Source organism: Monomorium pharaonis, chromosome 11 (assembly GCF_013373865.1).
Source record: "Monomorium pharaonis isolate MP-MQ-018 chromosome 11, ASM1337386v2, whole genome shotgun sequence".
Taxonomy (NCBI): domain Eukaryota; kingdom Metazoa; phylum Arthropoda; class Insecta; order Hymenoptera; family Formicidae; genus Monomorium; species Monomorium pharaonis.
This window is the reverse complement of record NC_050477.1, coordinates 15,361,020-15,381,926: the sequence shown is the minus strand read 5'-3', so window position 1 is coordinate 15,381,926 and position 20,907 is coordinate 15,361,020. Positions and strand designations below refer to the sequence as shown.

General features: G+C 41.1%; 1 protein-coding gene across 3 annotated transcripts in view; it reads left to right on the top strand.

The window, feature by feature from the left end:
- Positions 1-20,907, top strand: part of LOC105839349 (putative polypeptide N-acetylgalactosaminyltransferase 9) — a 217,757-nt gene that overhangs the window by 143,650 nt on the left and 53,200 nt on the right. For all 3 annotated transcript variants that reach the window (XM_036293852.1, XM_036293850.1, XM_036293851.1), the window contains one exon: positions 1,593-1,794. In XM_036293852.1, the coding sequence (XP_036149745.1) occupies positions 1,593-1,794 (202 nt within the window). The remainder of the gene's footprint in view (positions 1-1,592; positions 1,795-20,907) is intronic.

Below are 20,907 nucleotides of genomic sequence, written 5' to 3'. Positions count from 1 at the left end.
AAGGATCCTCAAAGACGAAGGTTCTCTCGGGCGCCGCCACGGGCGCAATAAGGAAATCTTTGGTCGGAGTTCTACTCGCTACGTTCGCAACCCCTTGTTGCCAGTACGAATGGGGCTTTCATAATGCACGGATCACCCCGATGTTGCCGGTGTTGCACGCTGGCGAACATGGCGCGATGCATGTACCAGAAGAGTCTGGTAATGTGAATCTTGAACGACGAACTTAGTTGTGTCGCTGCGGGTTGCAGATGATACCTCGCATACCCGCGAGCAACTTGGCGGCGTCCGAAATGACGCGTTAATGAATTTAAATCTTACCTCCGTGAACGTGAGCGTGCTCCGAACGGCATCGGGGAAAACGAACGAGATGACTCTCGCTCGTCGACGATCTCCCCCCCACCCCCCCACCCCCCTGCCCTCTAAAGAAAAGCCCGTAGCGTAACGGCGGCGGCGCCGTGATGCACGACGCGAGTTTCACCACCGCCGAACTTCATGGCGGCCCGGGTCGCGGCGCTAAAGCAATTTGTCGTCCTCTTTATTGCCGCATCGTACACACCGGGGCCGAACTTTGTCGACCGGGATAAAATTATTTTCAGGACATGCGAGCGCAGCGCGCCAACCAGCCGCCCGGCCATCGCGGGTCGTACTTGCCTCGTTTGGCTTTAGCAGCTATGCCGCGGCAATATGGCGCCGGCAAATAAAACCGGAGTTTATGCGCGAAAGCTCTTAGAGGGTGTGTGCACCCCTCGGGACCCCTCGGCCCGGGGATGTGGATGTGCTGAAAATTCAATTCCCGATGCTCTTTTTCCCCGACGCGACGCGCCCTCGTCGTCGTCACCGCCGCCACCGTCGACGCTCGTTTCTCCTCGCGTCTTCTGACGTTAAGCATCATACTCTCCTTCGCTGTTCAGGGAGAAATGAGAAGCGGAACGAGAAACTAAACCGGAACGCGACAAAATATGACCGGGACCACGAGTTCGGCATGAGTCACCGTATTGCTCCATTTGCCTTTCTATCTCGTCGGCGCGTAAGCAGCGCGATAATGCCTTTCTCAACTCATTAGCAGTATTCTAACTTTAAATAGAAGTGCTCTTTGCTCGAAGAGAAGGTTGCGCGCTTATGCCGTTAATCTTTGGAATAACTTTTTAATAATGTCGCTAATAGAGTAATATCGATTCGATTAAACTATTATTCTCTTCTTTTCGATTTTTTGCTTTGAAGAGACAATTTTAATTTTGATCTTGAATTATGCACGGAATGGAGTAAGTCAGTAAGTGAAAAATATGGCAAAATCAAAAGGAAAGCTATCTCGTGTTTTAATTAAGTCTTAAGTTTAAAAATATTTCGTCGAAATTTCCCCGAAGGTGGGGATACGATAATAATTTTATAATATTTTAATAAAAGTTTAATGTAAATTAATATACAAACCGACACGTATTAATTCTAGATCAACCTAGCTTGACAATGTGATACATTTAAAGATACATAATTCACAATTAACGGACATAACGTATAACACCTTACTGTTAATTAACTCACGTGTCAACATCCCCGCATGATGTCACTCATTTGTGATCTTCGATGGATTTTAGATTCCATAGGTGATGGAGTGTTGGCTGTACCACTAGATGCTGTTGCACCCGGCGAGATGGGCAGGCCTGTAATATTGCCGACCAACATGTCCGCGCAGACGAAGAAGCTCGTGGATGATGGCTGGCTCAACAACGCGTTTAATCAGTACGCCAGTGATCTAATCTCCGTGCACAGATCCTTGCCCGATCCACGCGATCAATGGTGAGTCATATTCGTAATATTACCCCGGCTTGCAGTAGTTGGTCAAAATTAATTAACGATATGTTGTTGTTTAATATTGAATCCTTTCCTCTCCTTTATTTTCTTTTGGAAAGAGAATGCTTTACTGTTACGGCGCGTCTCCGTAACAACAGAGGTTTTATCGCGAACTGTCCTGGAAAGGGACACACGCGATTTATTCGAAGGGACATACGCGATCGGTTTCGTTTATCAGCGTATTACATTTGCCATCCGAGAAAACGAGAAACATACGCAAAGTGAATGTAAAAAAAGAGAAGGAAAAACGGTCGTTTAAACGCAACGAAATATCTCTGGAGGGATGTTATCCCGGTGTAAAAAGGATACGGTTGGTCCCCGGGGCACCGACAGAGTTAACAGCCAGCGGCGGCGTTTCGCCGATCGAGACAGATAGGCCGCGGTAATGCGCCGGAGAATCGTGGTCGTAAATGTCCCGTGTGCCATTTACCTTTACTACGGGGATGCTCGCATCATAACATGGTGGTCGTTGATAAAACATCCGGAGGTCGCGACCCAACTATCCCGATCCGATCCTCCCATTCTTCCCTTTCGCTCGAGAGAGAGAGAGAGAGAGAGAGAGAGGATCATCTCTCCGTGGAGTGGCAGCGTCTTTCCGATGCACACGGAAAACGAATCGCGGGAGACTGTATAGTGTACACGCTATGAGTGGCTTTGAGCCGGTGCGGTGGGCTTTCCTTGCGAGTACGTGTACGAAAAATTCAGATGCGGGATACGCTCGCAAAGTAACAGCCGGATCGTAAATTGCGCGACATCATAAAATCAGCTTCTAAGTTTAATAGCGAGGACCCGTTCCTCGCATTCGTAACTTGTTGACTCGCTTCTATAAATAACGTGACCAGACGTCCTCCTCTTATTCGGAAGGACACTCTTCTGCATTCGATAAATATATTTATTTTAAAAATATTCTGTTTCTTTAAAGGACACGCCATCCTCATCCCATCTCGTCTATAAAACACGAAAATTTGTTCGCGAGCCGTAATAAATATATCATACGTTTATTTATCTTGATTGTGAGAAGAAAAAGGGAATACTCTGTCTGCAACTGAAATTGCGTTTATTTCCACGGCGGCGAGAGCGCGTGCATTGCGGACGAGACATCGAACGTACCTGTTAATAAAGTTTCTGTTAAATGTCGATATCATATGTACGATCGGAAATTACTTTTCTTTAGTCTTGCATTCCGTCGTAGCGAAAGCGCAATTTATTCAGGCGCAACGCGCGCGCGATCACGGGGGATATTAAAAACGGCTTTTGCGGGGGAACGTTTTTATCCGTAGCAACTGTGTGCGCCCCCAGCAAAGGGGTGCTGGCCTCTCGCTCCGAGGGCGAAATACGCAATGCAATGGTGTTGCGAGGTGCATTTCTCGAGTAATATTATAACGCAATGCCTCATGTAATTTGCATCGCGCCATTATTTTAATTACGGCACTAAGTTAAACGCGTTGCTATTATACGTAAACATCTCCCTTGAACGAAGACGAACAACCTCGCTATTGTGTGCGTATACGTATGTGCGTGTTATATATGCGTGCGTCCAAGTTATGCTAATGACCCTTGTATTCCGAATTCTTGTTAACGTTGCAAATTATTTTCCGTCTACGTCGCAAATGCAATTTCACGGGAGGGACGTTCGCGTCCGCGCTCGCCTGCGCGAAGTACTGCTACGGTTACGTGTTACGTGTTGTTTAATTAATTGCACCGTGCCTAATTTGTTGCGCGAGTTGACCGTAATAGTCTACGGTGAAAAGAGCGCGCGCGTAGTTCGGAAATTTAATCATCGGAAAATGCGTTACCGGAAATTAATACATCGCCCCGTCGTCGTTCTTACGCCACACGGGAATTCTGAAATTCCCCCTGCTGCTGGAAAGTTTTCAATTATACTATTTCATTAAAGCACCGTGTCCTTTTTCCGATCTTAATCGCGTTAAAATCTTACCCTCTCGTAGACAAGTGTGTCCATAGAATTTAAATAATTGCTATATACATACATTTAAATTTAATATTGCGTCGTAATACGATACGATACGTTCATGGCCATTGTTGAGATTTTACTAAAGATATTTCCAAGTGCTACATATATAATTATTGCTGTACTTTTCTTACTCTCTTAAAAAATTACTATTTTAAAATCTTTTTTATTATTTTAGCGTTTGCGTCTGACTATGCAAATTACATGCAACAGATTGATAATTTTGTTACGATCCGTCGCGTAGATCGGCGTGATTTATTCGGGAACCGGGCCGTAGGGCCGTAACTATACAGTACCTGCGGTACGTCCGAAATATGTTTCGCGGTGACCGTAAATTTTCGCTAAAACTTCGTCCTGGCGGCGGCAGCGGCGTCGGGCCGACCGCGGTAGCGAATTAACCCCATGAATATTAATTACAATTTACATGATATTAACCGACATTATCAGGACAGGTGGGCAAACTTCGTAGGTGCCTGTTGTTACTGACACACCGCGAGTCGCATCCGTAACTAACGGCTTGGATAAAGGTGCCACCACACCGGCGCAGGTGTGCTATACGATACGCCTGCGAACAGGTGTCCCTGATTTAGAACCATTAGGATTGTTCAGAGAGAATCGGTAATCGTCACGCTGCTATCCGAAGTGTTACGAAGCGATTATTATCTCAAATGGTGAACATTTGGAATAATGATGTTTATTAAACATTTCGTTATTTAAACCTGTCGAAAGATTGTAAATGTGATGCGTATTATTTATAAAAGTATTATCGCTTTATTAAGTGAAACAAAACAGTCAATCTGAACGACTACATTTTATATAATTGATAAATATATCAAAGAGAAAAGGTAGTGAAAAAAACATTTATCCAATTAGCAAGCAAAACGCAAAGAATAATTCGATGTATTGGAAGCAAATTTATTTGTATTGCATTCACGCAGAACGCACGTGTTTCTAATTTTAATGTAACTTTACAATTTTCTTGTTAATTATTTCTTTTCAGTGAACAAATACGCGAAATAATCGTCACACGGCTTTTTTTACGGAATATTATCGCTTTTTCCGTTTGTACTGTTTTATTATGGCATATTCGGAAAATATATTTCCGACAGCTTAAACAGTTAAAACGAGCTAATTCTGGATTTTATTGAATTAGCGGTCACAGAGTCGAAATAATTAGCGATTACGATCGCGTTAGTTAACAAAGGTACAACGCGCGTCGGTGGTCATTAATTAATAATTTAAACACCCGAGGGCGACTGTAATTACCGTGGTGGACCAATCATTTAAAGTGGTCGTTATCTCCGCCATGGTACATATTGTTTTTTGAATATTCAATTAAGCGACCTTCAACAGCTTGGTACGGCTCACTGAATAACGGAGAGCCATCTCTCGTAACGAATGATTTAATTAATTTTACAGTTGATATAACAGATCCATTGTAACAAAAAGTTTCAATCTTGTAGGCAACTAGGATTATCAAGATTACATGAAAAGTCGCTAAACCATTTGTCGGTTCAGTGAAAAAAGCGTTTTGTGCATTACCTTTGTTTCATTAAATCACTTCTGTTTTACTAAATTGTAAAATAAAATATTTGAAATTGAGAAAAATAATTACGTTTTACACATAAAGCATTAAACGGTTTGTAAAATCCAATACTAATTTTAATTTATTTGTATAAATTTAAGGTTATTGAAGTTTCTAACATACATTTTTACTTCGATAATGTAATAATATCGATAAGGAATATTAAACGAAGAAAATCTTGGATGATATTGTTTAACAAGTCAAAGATTGATTCTCATAGGTTTGGAGGTAAACAGGAGACGGGTCGGTGAGGAGCGGAAAGATCAATGCTCTGTAGCGATAAGAGGTACGAAGTGAGATAAAAGGTCGCGGTTTTCCCATCTAACCTGGCTCTGCCCGGGCAAGAGCTCCGCAGAAATGGAAATTTAAATATGCAAATGGCGAAACGTTCGGTTTAATAAGCTGCTCCTTCAGCGACTGCGAAATTTGCTTGCGAGGACTTTGCTTAATTATCACATTACCAAACAGCGAGGAGCACCCTCGTGTTTCCAGTATTTGATTTTGTATAAGAGTTGTTATACTTGGGCGAATATTTCCGGTTTTTCAACGTTACACATAATATTTATTATTCATTCAATAGTAAATAATATATAATCTGTAATATCTTTAACTTTTAAATTTAATAAAAATTGGATACTTTACTATAAAAATAATTTTTATAGTAAAGTAACAGAACCGTACACGGAGATAAATAATAAACGTGGACCAAGGAAGAAGCTGTGAAATTTTTTATTACGTTTTTCATCAAATTACCATAGTATCTGCACTACCTATAATTCTCGAATAATTTCTTTTTATGATCCGTAACTACTGTAGTAATTTTTACTATAAAATTCTCTTCAATAAAATCGTAGTTACTTGTTTTCGAGATTTTTTAGAGTTATTTAAAAGGTTTGAATATCGCGTATCACTAACGTTAATATTAATTTTTAAAAACTCGAAAATTGCTTAATTTTCTGAAGAGCTACGTGATAACGTGTAAATTATTGCGCGCGGATATTTTACGCCATCTTTCATCTAGTCGCAATTAAGATTTAATCCCCTTAATCCCTGAACGAATTTATGATGAAAATTCGAGTTTTCTACGGTTAATTTCCTACAGGCAGTTTCGCGGTCCGTTTCTCATTAGCCGAAAAGTTTTCTTGTCTGGAGTGTACCTCCTCTCGAAGCGTCGAAAAGACGAGGAGGAAAATTGGTGATGTCGTTTTGCCGGCTAGGGTAAAAGAAAGAAAACGGATGGTAAAAAAGCGATATCTAGTGAGAGTTTAACGAGGACTTACGAGCAGCATGGTGTTCCGCCAGCAATTTCTTGGAGGAAGTTCGCATTGCTGTATCTGGCAGCGTCCATTATGTCTGCTTATTGAGGAACGTTAATCGATGGGATATCGCGCGAATTGTTCGTGTGCAATTCAATAAAATATTTTGGGGAATATATGCAGGTACATACAATTCTCTCGAATCGAGATTTTATTCGAGATTTCATAGCAAAAATTAATTTTCCCCGGCTTTATTCATCGTCCGATCGAATGATTGTTACTATAAAATTTTTAATCCCTCGCGTTGTCAAAATTCTGTTAAAATGTTACATTTCTCGTTATTTTATATCAGTGACACGATGATGGACACGTGGATTTCCGTAGGATCGATTTTCGAGATTTGGTGAACGCGATTGCCGCGATCAATAGCCACCACTTTTCCCCCGCTGTTTTTCCCTCCGTCTGGAAAAAGAAACCGGGCAAACACGTCGTAATGCGATTCTCCAGCGAGCCGTCGGCCACGTAGGTAGGTGGGAACGCGTGCAAGGAGTAATGAAAAAATATGTGTCGGATCCGGCTGGTTTCGCCGGCTTGATTTCCGTATTCGCCTAGCGAGGTTAACGCGAGGCGCCAATATTTTTCAATTACGAGTTGGCCTGGCTTTATTTAGTTTGCCTACCATCTCGCACTCGCGCTCGCGCTCGCCTCGCACTTAGATTAGATTAGGCGCGTGTTTCCGAACGCGCGTCGAGATTTCGCCCGGGCTGCAATACGAAATGGAACAGGCGAATGGAACGGAATCGACAGCCGCGATTGATTATTCTGTCATTATCACGGATATAGAATCGATTTTCGGTAGACGTTTCCGTGATAACGCCTGAGGAAACCCGTTAGTTTTCACCGCTGGTCAGATCGACAAACAATAGCCACTTCGTACTTGTTTTATTTCTGTCGATACGCCCCGGTGATTTCGCAACTCAATAATGCCTTAATCCTCAATAATACCATATGGTATTTTGAAATATCCCACCTTTGAAATCCTGGAGTATCAGTTTATAGCTTTGAAAAGCCAAAATCATTCATTTATCATTATAATATCTTTGAGTGATATCGTGTGACACGCGTATTTAGTATGTAAAAGCTAAAATTATTCATCTGGAATTACATCTTTGACTGACATTTTGTGATTTATTTTATTGATGTAATTTTGAATGGGGGAAAAAAATATTTCATTGCGATAGAAACAAGATACCCGAAACAAATTTAATCCCAAGATAGCCGGAGTTAAACAAATCGCGGTACTGCATCATCCCTTGGTGGGCAGAAATCTCCCAACAATAATAACAACAATAAATAAGCTTTAAAACAAGCTCAGTCTTCCAGAAGGTTGGGCAAGAGCTTACAACCTTTTCGTATAAAAATTGCAACGGTAACGAGATGGGTGAGGAAACTAAAGTCCACATAGGAGCGCTTTCGCTTTGGAGACCGAAGCTTAATTTGCGGAGTAAAGCAATGTCGAAGAAGAAAAAGAAAAAGAAAAAATACATTTTATTAATATAATACGTCGACAAAAAAGTTTGATTTCGATTTATAGTTAATGAATTAGCTAATTACAGTAAAGTCAATAATTAAGTAGATTAAGCAAACAAATGTTTGCAAACGAATTAAACATTACGTACGTTGTGACCAAATAATTTGGAACTGCTAGAATAAACTGTTCGGCGTTCGGAAGGAATAAATTGCGTAGGAATAAGTTGGCGTAGGAGCCAAACCATGGCAAGAGTGCAAAACGATTTCGACAGAGGAGGGGGGAGGGCGGAAGGGGGGAAGGGTGCATTGTGCATTGGTTGAGAAAATCACTCGTGAGGGCCTCCATTGTGGATCGAGCGGCCTCCAACGGGACCTCGTCGCTTCTGCAGGAACGCCAGGAACGACTGCCGTTCACGTAAACGTATTCCAGACCAGGCGAAGATACTCGAGCGAAATAGACGCGCGAAACGCTTGGATAGGGCTGCCAGCAAAAGGGGGGTAGCTGCTGGCGTTGCCGCAATTTGCTGTCAAGCGATGTACCGAAACTGACAGATCGCGCCACCTGCAGCCGCGTTTCTTTTTTTTTATCGTCGCCGTCGGCTCGAAAATGATCGTAACGACGAGCTCAGCGATCCCAGGAGCCCTCTCAGTTACCAGCGCAACGTACTGACTCAGGCTATTACGTTTCTGGATCGTATTGCATATATTGCGGCCCTAACTTTGAACGAAAGTACGAGTTTCAACCCTCCGTCGTACTACTACGCATAATCGTCATCCGCGAAGTTACTTCGCGAACAGCCGCAAACCGATCCGAGTTTACCCGAGAATAAGTCGAGCTTTCGCGTAAGGTACACACAGGATTCGGCTGTGCGGAAGAGGTGCGCGGGCGCGGCGCGCCGCGAAACTTGCGACCGAGGAAAACTTTCCGAGTTACGCGGCGGGAGTAGATAAGGACGTCGGGGAGCGAGGGGGGAAAAACAGCGCGGCCTGGTTTTAGGACGAGAAGGGATTGGATATCGTCGTACCGGGGAGCGTAAAGTGCACTCACGGGGAGGAGGACGACCTGTTCTGCCACTTTTGCGTCTTCCCGCTCATCAGGCGTGTCCGAGAACGCGGAAGCCCCGGGCTCTCTTCTTCGGCCGTTCTGCGCACTCGCGTGTCTATCACGCGGCCGGAAAGGTATGTCGCGGTTTACGGAAATACGCGTCCGGGCGTCCAACGGCCCGGCAAGTTTTACGATCGCTACCCCAACTACCAGCTAATTTTCAGCGTGTTCACGTGCGCCACGTTGCACGTTCGTTACGCTCGTCGAGCTCGATGTGGCTTTGCGGGGAGGAGAGTTAGCTTTGCGTCCCCCGCCGTCGCGATGCCGTTTGCCCCGTGGCGAAAAATAGCCGCGGTTGCAAAGGGGCTAGATGAACTTGTTAGAGCACGACTTATTAGAGCGTGCTGTTTTGCTCTATCTATGCTGCACTTATCAAAGGTCTGTGCGTATAAAGGATCACGTTTATTTTTCTCTTTTTTTTTTGTATATGATTCGTGTATACCTTACATAATTAACAATTAAAAACTCTACACCCATAGAAAATATTTCTGGATCTAATACTATTACTCTTCGATCTATCATAAAATAGGATCGAAATATTTTATATATATATAAATATTTTTTTATATATATAAACTTTACTCAATGATTCTCGGCTGAGACAGACTCCCTTTGTGCGAATTTTGTGCGACTTCTTTTATATTGTATCTTAACTTCTAACGCTCAGTGCTTGCTTATGTTGTTCTCTTGTATAACATGTATTTCTGGGAGGCTTCATAGCAACATTCTTTGTTGTAGCCTTTCCTGTTGCTAGTACACGCTCTGTATTTTTCTTCATTGTATTCTGGCTGTTTGTACCAAGCAATAAAGTCCTATTATTATTATTAGTATATAGCGCCAATCATATTTATCATTACAGAAGGAATATTTTATTCATAAATAAAAAGTTTTTAAATCTGTAATAAAATAATTTTTAATTCTATCTTATTAATTTTTTTAGAATAATTTAGTGTGGCAATCTTATGGTATTCTAGATTTAAGAATATATATATATATATATATATATATATATATATATATATATATATTCTTAAATCTAGAATACCATATAAAAGAAGTCGCACAAAATTCGCACAAAGGGAGTCTGTCTCAGCCGAGAATCATTGAGTAAAGTTTATATATATAAAAAAATATTTATATATATATAAAATATTTATATATATATATATATAGATTTGAAGATCTTAGTCTGAAAATTTGACTTTAACATTTCTGGAAGGGTCAACTTTATTATATCAGTAGCACTAAGACATAAACGTATAATGTACTGTAATCCTTATTTTTCTCTATTTCTTTTATACCATAGACTGATATATTTCAATCTAATATGTTATATGTCAATGGCGAAATCTTATTTCCTTCCGAGCTCTTGGCGAGCCTTTTTTATTCATTAGATAATGTATTTTGTTTACGAGAAAACCCAAGAAAACACGCTACGTAACAATAGGTAGTGAACAGAATACCATCTTAAGAATAAAATATATTCTAAACGTAAAAATATACTATAAGCTTAAATTTATATATATTACTCTTTTCTCAAGATAATAAGTTAATCTTGTTTAATTCGAGAAAGAAGAACAGAAATTTGTGATTTTATTTTAATCTTGTTTTATTTTTATGCTACATGAAGTTGTAAATAAAATCAAATATGTCAAGAATATTTTTTTGCTTAGTATCAAAAATCCTTTCTGAAAGTGTATATATACATATAATATTAATATTAATATAAAATTAAATTGATATAATTAAAGTACAATATAATAATACATTAATTACATATATTTTTTAGCCGAGATGAAGAAGCAATAATTAATTGCAAAAGAAATTTGGTGACAAAATGGATTTATATAAAATTTCTTAATTTTCTGCAAAGAATTATATGGAACAGTTCTAGTGTTGTACCTTCTTACGAAGGAAATATTCAGAGTGGGATCTGTCTGGACAGATAAGATGAGTCACGTTCTTCAACTTTCAGTTTAGGACCGTGACGTTAGCTAGGTCAGATTGTGTCTTCTCCAATATGGCGTTCTATCCCTAATGAACTAGTTCACCTTAATACCCATTACCGTGAGGATTAAGTTAAGTGAAAGCGCCTTATCGCCTTAACGATGATCGACATCTACGATCTCATGCCCAAGATCGTTAAGTAAGACTCTGTGTATCAGCTATTGAGATCCCACCTTCGTTTATCGAAGGTTAAAGTCGGCGACAACTCGATTATCGATGTTTTCCCCTCGCGTTTCGCAAAATTTGTTTGATGTTTGTTTCAAACAAAAGGCTAGTCGCCTCGACGTCGTGATATCGATTACAAAGGGTTATATCGGAAGAGGCTGAAATTGCAATTACCCTGACTATTATGGGAAATTAGTCGCCGTTTGGCTCGTCGATCACTTAAACGCATCTGCTTCGTCGTTTAATCATGATCCGAGATTATTCCTGGAGCAAATTGAGGAAGAGCTGCTTTTATTTCGTTCATAAGCGTAACTACGCGGAGGAAATGAGCGGTGTAGAGTGAAATGAACTTTAATCAATTTTAAGACGGGGAAGAATACGTCACAAAGTAAAATTTACATCTAGTTTCTGCTAAAGGCTCATGTCGAGATCGTTGAAAATAAGAGCGGATGCCGGCAAAAAATGTGCATCCTCGTAACTTCATCTTACAAGAAAGTGTATATATTCTTTTCCTTGGCGCTTAATATCTTTCCTTTATCGTACGTCGTTAACTACCTATTGTTTATGCATTTTCTAGGTTAATATATTTTAATACATTTAAACCGGCCTCTGCAAAGGAGGAAGGCTTCAACGGGGATTTTTTTTTAAGTCAGAAAATTAATAATATCTTACGTTAATACATATTATAATATAAATGTTATTTGTTCAAGCTAACATATTTAAAAGACCTTATTTATCATAATAGCATAATTAGAGTAATTTAATTATATAAGTTTTTCATAATTTTACCAGCTAATATTATCATATATATAGGTCATGGTATTCAGAATAAATTGTTTTATGAGAAATTGAAGCGCGACGCGCTTAAAAGAGAATTTCATTAATTATGATTTATTAACTTTTAATAAGGTATGTGGATTTCTCAAATCACAGGATTTGAACTTTATTGGAAATGAATAAATAACTATATTAATTAAAATAAAACGCGATACATTTTTATCTTTTATTTTGTATTTTTCTTTGATTAAATAACCAATATAAGTGTAATTAATATTATGTGAAAATATTACTGAGTGTCAGTTGAAAATAAACGCAAAAATTTTAAGATACCTTTTATTCTTGATTCTTATATTGATTTCTCTGTATATCACTAGGATAATGATGGAGTAGAACAGGTAAAGAGATTTTATTCTTTTAAATAATCTCGCAACACCCGACACACGTGTGTACTTGTGCGCAATGTTATATTGTAAGACATACACCATCAGTTTTTACAACGTATCATCAGTTGCATTTAAAATCGCAACACTGGTTAATTCTCGTAAACGCGGGACCGTCTGTCGCGTTAATAAATGTCTGCTCAACGCCTTGCTCAACTTGACGCGCGCACGTTCTCCTTTACTGCGTTTAATCGCATTAAGTTTATAATCGCGTTTCGCTATTCCGTCTCGCCGCAGGTTCTCGATGCTCGCTCTCGCATCGGTGACAATCCGCGCTCTCAAAACGCATTCCTGCAATCTCCGCCAAGACGCCTCCACGTCAACGACACGGTCGCGACGTCCGGGAGGGGTTCTCTCTTCATAGTTTCCCGCGTCTAGTCCCTCCGATATCCAGCGCTCGGCGCTTGAAATACCGCAAAGCCCGTAATTCCGACAGGAATCGGTACAGGCTCCGAACTTACTTTTTTTTCCCGCCTTCCCTGCACTTCCTGCGAAATGTCTCGTATACATCACTTCCAGGAGTCTCGGGAGGTAATTGGATTTAGTGCGATTTCCTGAATCCTGTCTCAAACACTCCCTCGCCTCGCCACTCTGCGCGCGTCCCGATTTCAGGATTCGAAGACACTTTCAAATCGATGGGCCACGTCGAGCGGGTATCGTGAAATCCTCCTGAGACGCGATGGACGGTAGACGTGGAGAGACGGGGGTGAGACAGGGGTCAGACTCGAGCCAGGGGTAACGGAGGGGTGGCGGGAGGCCGGCCAACCTGACAGGGATATCTCGTATCGCAAGGATCCGTATCCCGTAGCTTTGCTTGGGTGGCCAGAGAGTGGTTGAGGGGCAGAGGGGAGGGGGGGTTGCCGGATTGGTCGGTTCGATCGCAGGGATTCACAGAGCAGACGAATCGAGATACCAGCTGAAGAATAAAGTGTTGCGACCCCCGCTGGCTGTCAGAGCTCCCGTCAAGGTACGAGTTAAGAATGACTGCGGGAAGGGTGGCCAGGCTCTTTTGTTCCCTCTCGCGAGGGATCGTGTTTTCTACGCGTGATGGAGTACGCGCGAACCACTTGAGTTGGCTTGCGAAATTATTCGCTTTGTTCTTGATTCCGAGGGGGAAACCCAGATGAAATCCAGTCGAATGTGAAACTATTAATGAACCCCGGGTAGAATAAATATTACAGAAATCCTTTTCGATCACCAATTTCGATGAAAATTATTGAATTGTAAAAGTGTAATGCTAGTTGGAAATAATTAAAATTGCTTCGCAGAAATCGATGTGTCGATAAAGTAACAATCTTTAGATACAATGATAATAAGTTAATAATTGCGCTACGGGAAATGCGATGTGTAACGACGCGTAGCGAAACTCGTTATTGATCTTTTATGCGAAAATTAATCGCGTCTACCGATATTAGCAATGCGGTGAAAGATTTCTGCAAAGTTCCCGAAGTAAATTGCTGAAAACTACGGCGAGGGGGCTGGGGGGGAGTGGGGACGGCTTCAAACAGTTTCAGACCCGCAGAATTAACCCAGACTCCGGCTAATTAGCATTATCTGCCGCCAGGTCGGGAAATTTACTTTACGAAATGTCCAATTAAGGCGGGAGAACAGACAATAGTCCGTGCGCAGTCAAGGACGCATACGATCTTGCATACGCCCGACGACACGCCCGACGCACTTGTTGACGGAATTGCGGGTGGCCAGAGGGAGTAGGAACAAAGTGGATACACATAGAGAGAGAGAGATAAAGGAAGAGCTGGGTAGATAGGTAGAGAAAGGAGAAAGAGAAAAGGTGCCTAGGTTGAAAGACCCGTGGAAGACGAGGGGAAGGGTGGTTATTATTCGTGCATGAAGAAAGAGAGGGAGGGGAATGGTGCGGGAAGACGCGATAAGACAGCGAGAAGAACGCCAGTGGGATAGAAACGAGATACGTATGGTGAATAAAAAGGACTTTGCGATGCGTAAGACGTGTCTTTCTATGAGCGAAACACTGGGAGTGTGGCAGGGAGGGACACGGTGGAAGAAACGGCTGGGCTGTTCCTGCCTTCTCGTTATTTGATCTGGCGAACGTGCATTGTGCTACACGCTCGTGTTGGTACTGGTCTTGTCAAAATTAGGACGTCTCGCTATGCGTCTCGCTATGCATGTCCCACAGCTGCACGTATGAAAGCAACGGTGATCCGCGACATGGTGTTCCGCGTTGTCCCGTACGATCGCCTTGATATTTACGGAATTATACTAAGAAAAATACCAAAGGAAACGTTCTCTCGCATTACGTTACTTGTATATTCTCTCGCTGCAACTCCCAGTGTCGCGACAGAATGCAAATCGGTACTTTTATACATGTACCTTCCGAGCGAAGCTCTAGGAAAATATAAACAGACCCAGTTAGTTTGCTTTCGATCAAATTTATATCAAGCCCACGGAAAATTTCTCTTGATACGTTAATGAATATTAATGGTTTTTTGCGGGGAAAATGTTTTTCCGTCTTATATTTACAGTTTTATTCGCGGTATTCTTTCTAGTCTGCGGTTTGATGCCGTTTCGCTATGCGACACGCCGTCTCTAGTTCACGGGTCGTAAGCGAACTCTCTCTTATTACACCACGCGATCCCCCTATCTCTTTTTTCGAAATTGTCTACGCTCCCAATTTAAAATCAATGAAAGCCGTGGCAATCTATGTCGCGATTGTTGACGCTGGGAGATTAATTTTATAACGTTCGCGCTCCGATCTCGCCATTATCCGCGATTACACCATCAACCAATTACAGCACGTCGCGCTGTGTACATAATTATCGCCGAAGTGGCGATCTCTCGTTCGTCGGCTCCGCCGATCGATCATGGTTAATCCCGCGAGCAGCGAGAAATAACAAGGGCAGCAGCGACATTACCAGCGATGGTGCGATGGTAATCATATAGCGCGCAAAGTACGTGTAGGAGGAAGTGGATACGCTCGTCTCGTGCGCCGCGCGCCCCCCCCCCTCCTTTCTTCTCCCCCGCGGCTACACGCGCGGGAAGAGGCGGATGAATACAGGGTGATTCTTTTAACGCTGCTTTACATGCGACAATCTAAATGCGGAGAGCCGTACACGCGGGAAAACCGCGCGTGAATTTCCATAATAAAATTAACGCGGCTGATATATGTATATGCACACACACGAGAAGCGCGGCCACGCCGACGAAAACGCCGTGAGCGACGAGCCGCGGGGGATGATCGATGGTTCGTGGATCCCGATGACCCGCACGACGAAACGTGACGCATAGCTGTTTGCCAAATATTTATTTCTCATTAACACACTCTGTTAACGCCGCGCGAGCAGCAGTAAGATGCAATCTACCTTGCGCTGCGAGGGGAAAAAAAAGCTGTTATTAATTCGACTGAATTTTTCAACTCTGTTGAAAATTCTACGGTTCAAGTATTCACGTACCTCTATTAAATATATAAATACTTGAACTGAAGTGCAAGTATTTTATATATTTCAGTTAAATGCGTGAATACTCAAGGAATTTAAGCGAGTTGAAAAATTCAGTTAAATTAATAACTTTTTCACCCTCAACGTACGCGAAAAGAAAGGAAGGGAAATGGAATCTAGGGCATATGTGTAGCCTTTTCCAATATAATTATCGCGAGAGACTTAACGAATTTGCATAGTGACGTCTGCGTCGTGCGATTACGAAGTGAGGTAGACGCCAGTGTTTCGTGATACGCGGTAGTATTGCACTTCGCTCGACGTTTCGTCACGCGCCTCGCAATATTTTCATATAATGATCGCCCCCCCCTTTTTCCCCCTCCTCTTTCGATACACGTTTCTTCCCCGTGTCCTGGAATTCTACCGTGCCGTTTCTCCCTCATTTCGCGATGGTTTCGTTCGCGCGACACATCGTGAAGTAGGTCATCTCCGCGCGGCGGCGGGAAAAAAAAGGGAAAAGGAAAAGAAAGAGCGAAAAAGATGGAAAAGAAAGGGGAAAGGGAATAAACGCGTCCGTGACACTCCGTTGGTCATAATGGTCCTGTCGGAATGGCCGGCAAATGCTCGTTTCGTATCGCTCGTGAAACGGCACGACGGACGGACGCGATAAGGACGGCTCCGTATCCGCAAATAGATCCGGTGTCCACCTTCCGGTGTGTGTGTGTGTGCATGTGTGCGTGTGTGTGTCTATGTGTGTGTGGAATCTTTTCTTTAATCTCACGCTCTACGGAGAGCCGTTTTGTGCGGGTCGGCATTAGCCCGTGTTCTTGCAAAGGAAATTTACCTACCCAGATTTATCCGTTAAAGGGTCAATGGGGCGACGAAAATCGCGAGAAAAGAAATTTCTCGACGATCTGATGACTTCGTCTTTATATCATTTTTTTCCTTTTTAGGTTTTCTTTTTAGTTTACACGGCTTTGTTAGTCGTCCCGTTAAATCGGAGGTGAAAATTGGTCGAAATCTCAGGTTTGGGGAGCAGGAGAGAGAAATGGGAACGCCATTACGAGACGCGCCACGGAACCAGAAGCAGGTTGCGATTCCCGCTCGGTCCACTTGGAATATTCATGTTCAGGTTTCTCGTTAGACGTCGTTTGCGAACTCCTGAATGTTATTTCGGGTAGATGAACGGGTTCTCAGAAATGGATATCTGTCTGGGCATATCCGATCTTTGTCTTCATTATTCCTATTATCATTCCTATTTACGCAATAAGCAATTAGCAGTATACTCGCCGATCGAAGAGTCACTTACCGTTAATAACAACTTAATTCAGCCTATTGTAAGTTTAAGAAGCGTTAATTAGCCTCTTCCCATTGTGTCCGGACTACTCGAGAACTCCCTGGGAAGCGAAAGAATAATTTTAACGGGGGGGAGGAGGGGGAATGCGAAACTCTCGTGGCTCACAAATAATGTGAGGTAATGACTATTAGAGCACTCTCGGTAATTACGAAATTAGAGGTTGGAAAGTGAATTAATTGAACGAAATCGCGTGCCAGCCTCGCGTTTTAAATTAGAAAAATTTCTCGGCGACACGCTATTTCAAGCTTTGTACCCTCCGAATATTTGACATTTGACTTACGCTCGTTAGAGAATCGCAAGGGATCGTCCGTGCACGAGATTACGCGATTCGCGTATTATTCTCGACATGGGCATGAGTATTTTCGTGTTCAATTACGAGCGCCAGCGAGATTAGACCCGTCTGCCGTAAAACTTGGAACTTTACGCGACCGGCCGGGTCCATAACAAGTACGTTACTTAGCCGCGAACGCAGCGGTAATTATAGACCTGGCCTCTATGAGAGGACGGGCGGCGGACATACGCGGAAGTTTTTCGACGCGGGGGGGGGGGGGGGGGGGGGGAGAGTGTAACAACGCTATGCACGGCCGTGTACGGGTGCGTTAAATTGCCCTTGTTGAATTCTGGCGAGAAGACGCTCGCTCGCTCGCTCGCTCGCTCGCTCGCTTTTGCCCGATTAAGTTTTACGAGGCGTGCACGTCACGTGCAGGTAAAACGATAGTAGCCGTGGTTACGCTTCAAGGAACTGCGAATGCCTCGTAAAAGCCAGCAGAAATGGAGATTTTCGAAAAGAGAACGAGAGAGATAAGAGCCTTTCGTGAGATATGCACAGTTCTCGACACATTGCACTAGATATGTTTACTGCAAAACAGAAGATTTCCTTCCGTCGTCGAAATCACAGTTTTATATTGACGATACGAGTGAATGAAGTAACTTGTATTTAATTTTATACTCGTACTTTCTTCACACTTCGTAATAGAAGTATTAGTGTCTTACGCAACACATTAATAAATCGTCGTCCATAATCTCTTTTCTATATACGATGTACAAGTTCTATACAAGATGTATGATCCTTTGAATTAATGTAATTCTCTGATTGCCATCGACGTATACATCTAATTGCTTACAGTATCCTTTCCATTTCTTCATCTCTTTCTTTTTTGCGCAAATTATTTTTCCATATCTCTCCACGCAGATGTATCGTTATACACCAATAATGCTTGAAAAAGAACGTGTTTCCAACCTGGCGAGTTAATTCAGTGCCGGTGACTCTTTCTCTGCACCAACTCCGCAAACTTTTGATTCAGAAAATTACGACGCGCAAACGAAGTAAAAGCGCATTTGGCGCATTTAATACAGATGTTTTATTGCGTGAAGTAAAATTATGCCCGAATTTATATTTCTGTTGGTCATAGACTGCAAAATTTATATAATATAAGTAGTTTGTAGATTATAAATTTGAACTTACTTTGGAATATTTATAATTTACATAGAAATTAGCCAAAATTTAGAACAGAATTTTGTTCATAATTTTATGTGCCATCTAGTGCCAGAAAGTTTGACAGATTAGAAACAGAAGTATTCATAAAATATATATATATATATATATATATATATATATATATATATATATATATAAAATAAAAATACACGTAATATAAATACACATATAAAAAAGAATTAAATTCTGAAATCTGACACGAATAATAGATCATCTAAAGTGAAAAATGCTGTTATATTATTAAAACGCGTCAGGAAATATTATTACGTATGTATATATGTACATATATATCACTGCGATGTAAGTTTATCCCAGTATTAATGTTGATATTTTTGATTATTTTTACAACTTACTAATTTTTACATTATAATAAAATATTTTCGCCGTTATATTAAAAAGTTGTAAAAATAATCTAATAAGGAATAACATATTTCTTAACGAATCGACACGTGTACATCGTGAATTAAATAAACATTACATCCATCGATATTCAATACGAATTCAATACGAATATAATTTAATTGTTTACAATTCACGCACATACAGATTTCAAGCTTTGAGGAATTATTACAGACATTTATTAATATTTCTTTACGCGTTGAAACTAATGCCGAATGTTATATTAAATTAATGATCGAAATTTATCTGGAAATAAACAGTGTCAGAAAATTTATTATTATATAGTTTTATTGGAAGCACTATATAGTTTTGTTTCGTACAGGAAAAGGAACATTATAATTAATATTATTTTTCAATATACTGAAACGTTACGACGTATTTATCGTTTTATTCAGTTTAATATCTAGCATAAAAAGTGGTAGTTTGTATAATTTTGCGATAAATTCGCGACTTCAGATATCGCTGATTGGACATCAACCTCCATGAAAATATTCCATGACTTTGCTGTATTTACAATTCGTTACGTACGTAAATAATGCCGCGCAATCTCTCTCCCTCCCCCCCTCTTATTGGCAATATACAATATAATTATACGTCGTTAATTTGGTGCACCTGTTGTTTGACCTGTCTGCTAACAGGGCTACATTGTATTATTTGCAATCTCACGTTTTCTAATGATTCGGCAGAAGTAATTAAAAATGCAACGGTTTCACTTCGAACAGATTGCAACTGATCAGCCCGCGGCGACAAACTGGTGATCGCGTTAATAACACGATTTGCAAGGTAAATGAGCGATTTATGGGGTACCATTTAATGTGTATGTGTGTATATATACATGCATATCCGTATTCATCAAGTCCTCTGTTTAGACGACAAATTTCATCTCTCAAACAAATTTCCGGTTGATTAGCGACAGGAATCATCAAAGAATTGAAGATAGAAGTAAGATTAGTAAGAAAATAACATTATATAAATAGCGAAAACATAAAACTGTTTATTTCTCATATTAAGGACGATGATTCTCTTTAAAAAAGTGAAGATTGTACACATGAAAATAATATCGAAAATAAGTTTAATATCGCTCATGTAATATTCTAAGAGTTACAACATATTTTCATATTTTTATGTACATAGGTCAACTTTTTCCAATTAGCCTATAGTTGAGAGAATTTGGAAAAAAAATATATTTTTGTGCGGGGATTTGTCACAAAATTCTATATAATAATAATCTTGCGCCTGCTCGAAACGCTGACATAAATAAATAGTAAAATTCGTTCGGTTCAATATTCCTCCATCTCTTCTCATCCGTCTCTTCGACTTCAACCCCCGGTTCTTCGCTGCTGGTACAACCCCTAGACACTCTTCCATTATTCAACATACATCGTAGCAAAACGTATGCTGTAAGCTAGATGCATCCTACCTGTCTTTACGGTGAAAACAGATGCTATTGGATGCCATCGATGTAGGTGTCACATAGATCATGGACCGAACGAATCTCGGCTCGTCGCAGAATATTTAATGCGCATCGATGATACTTACAGTCAATTTTCCTCTC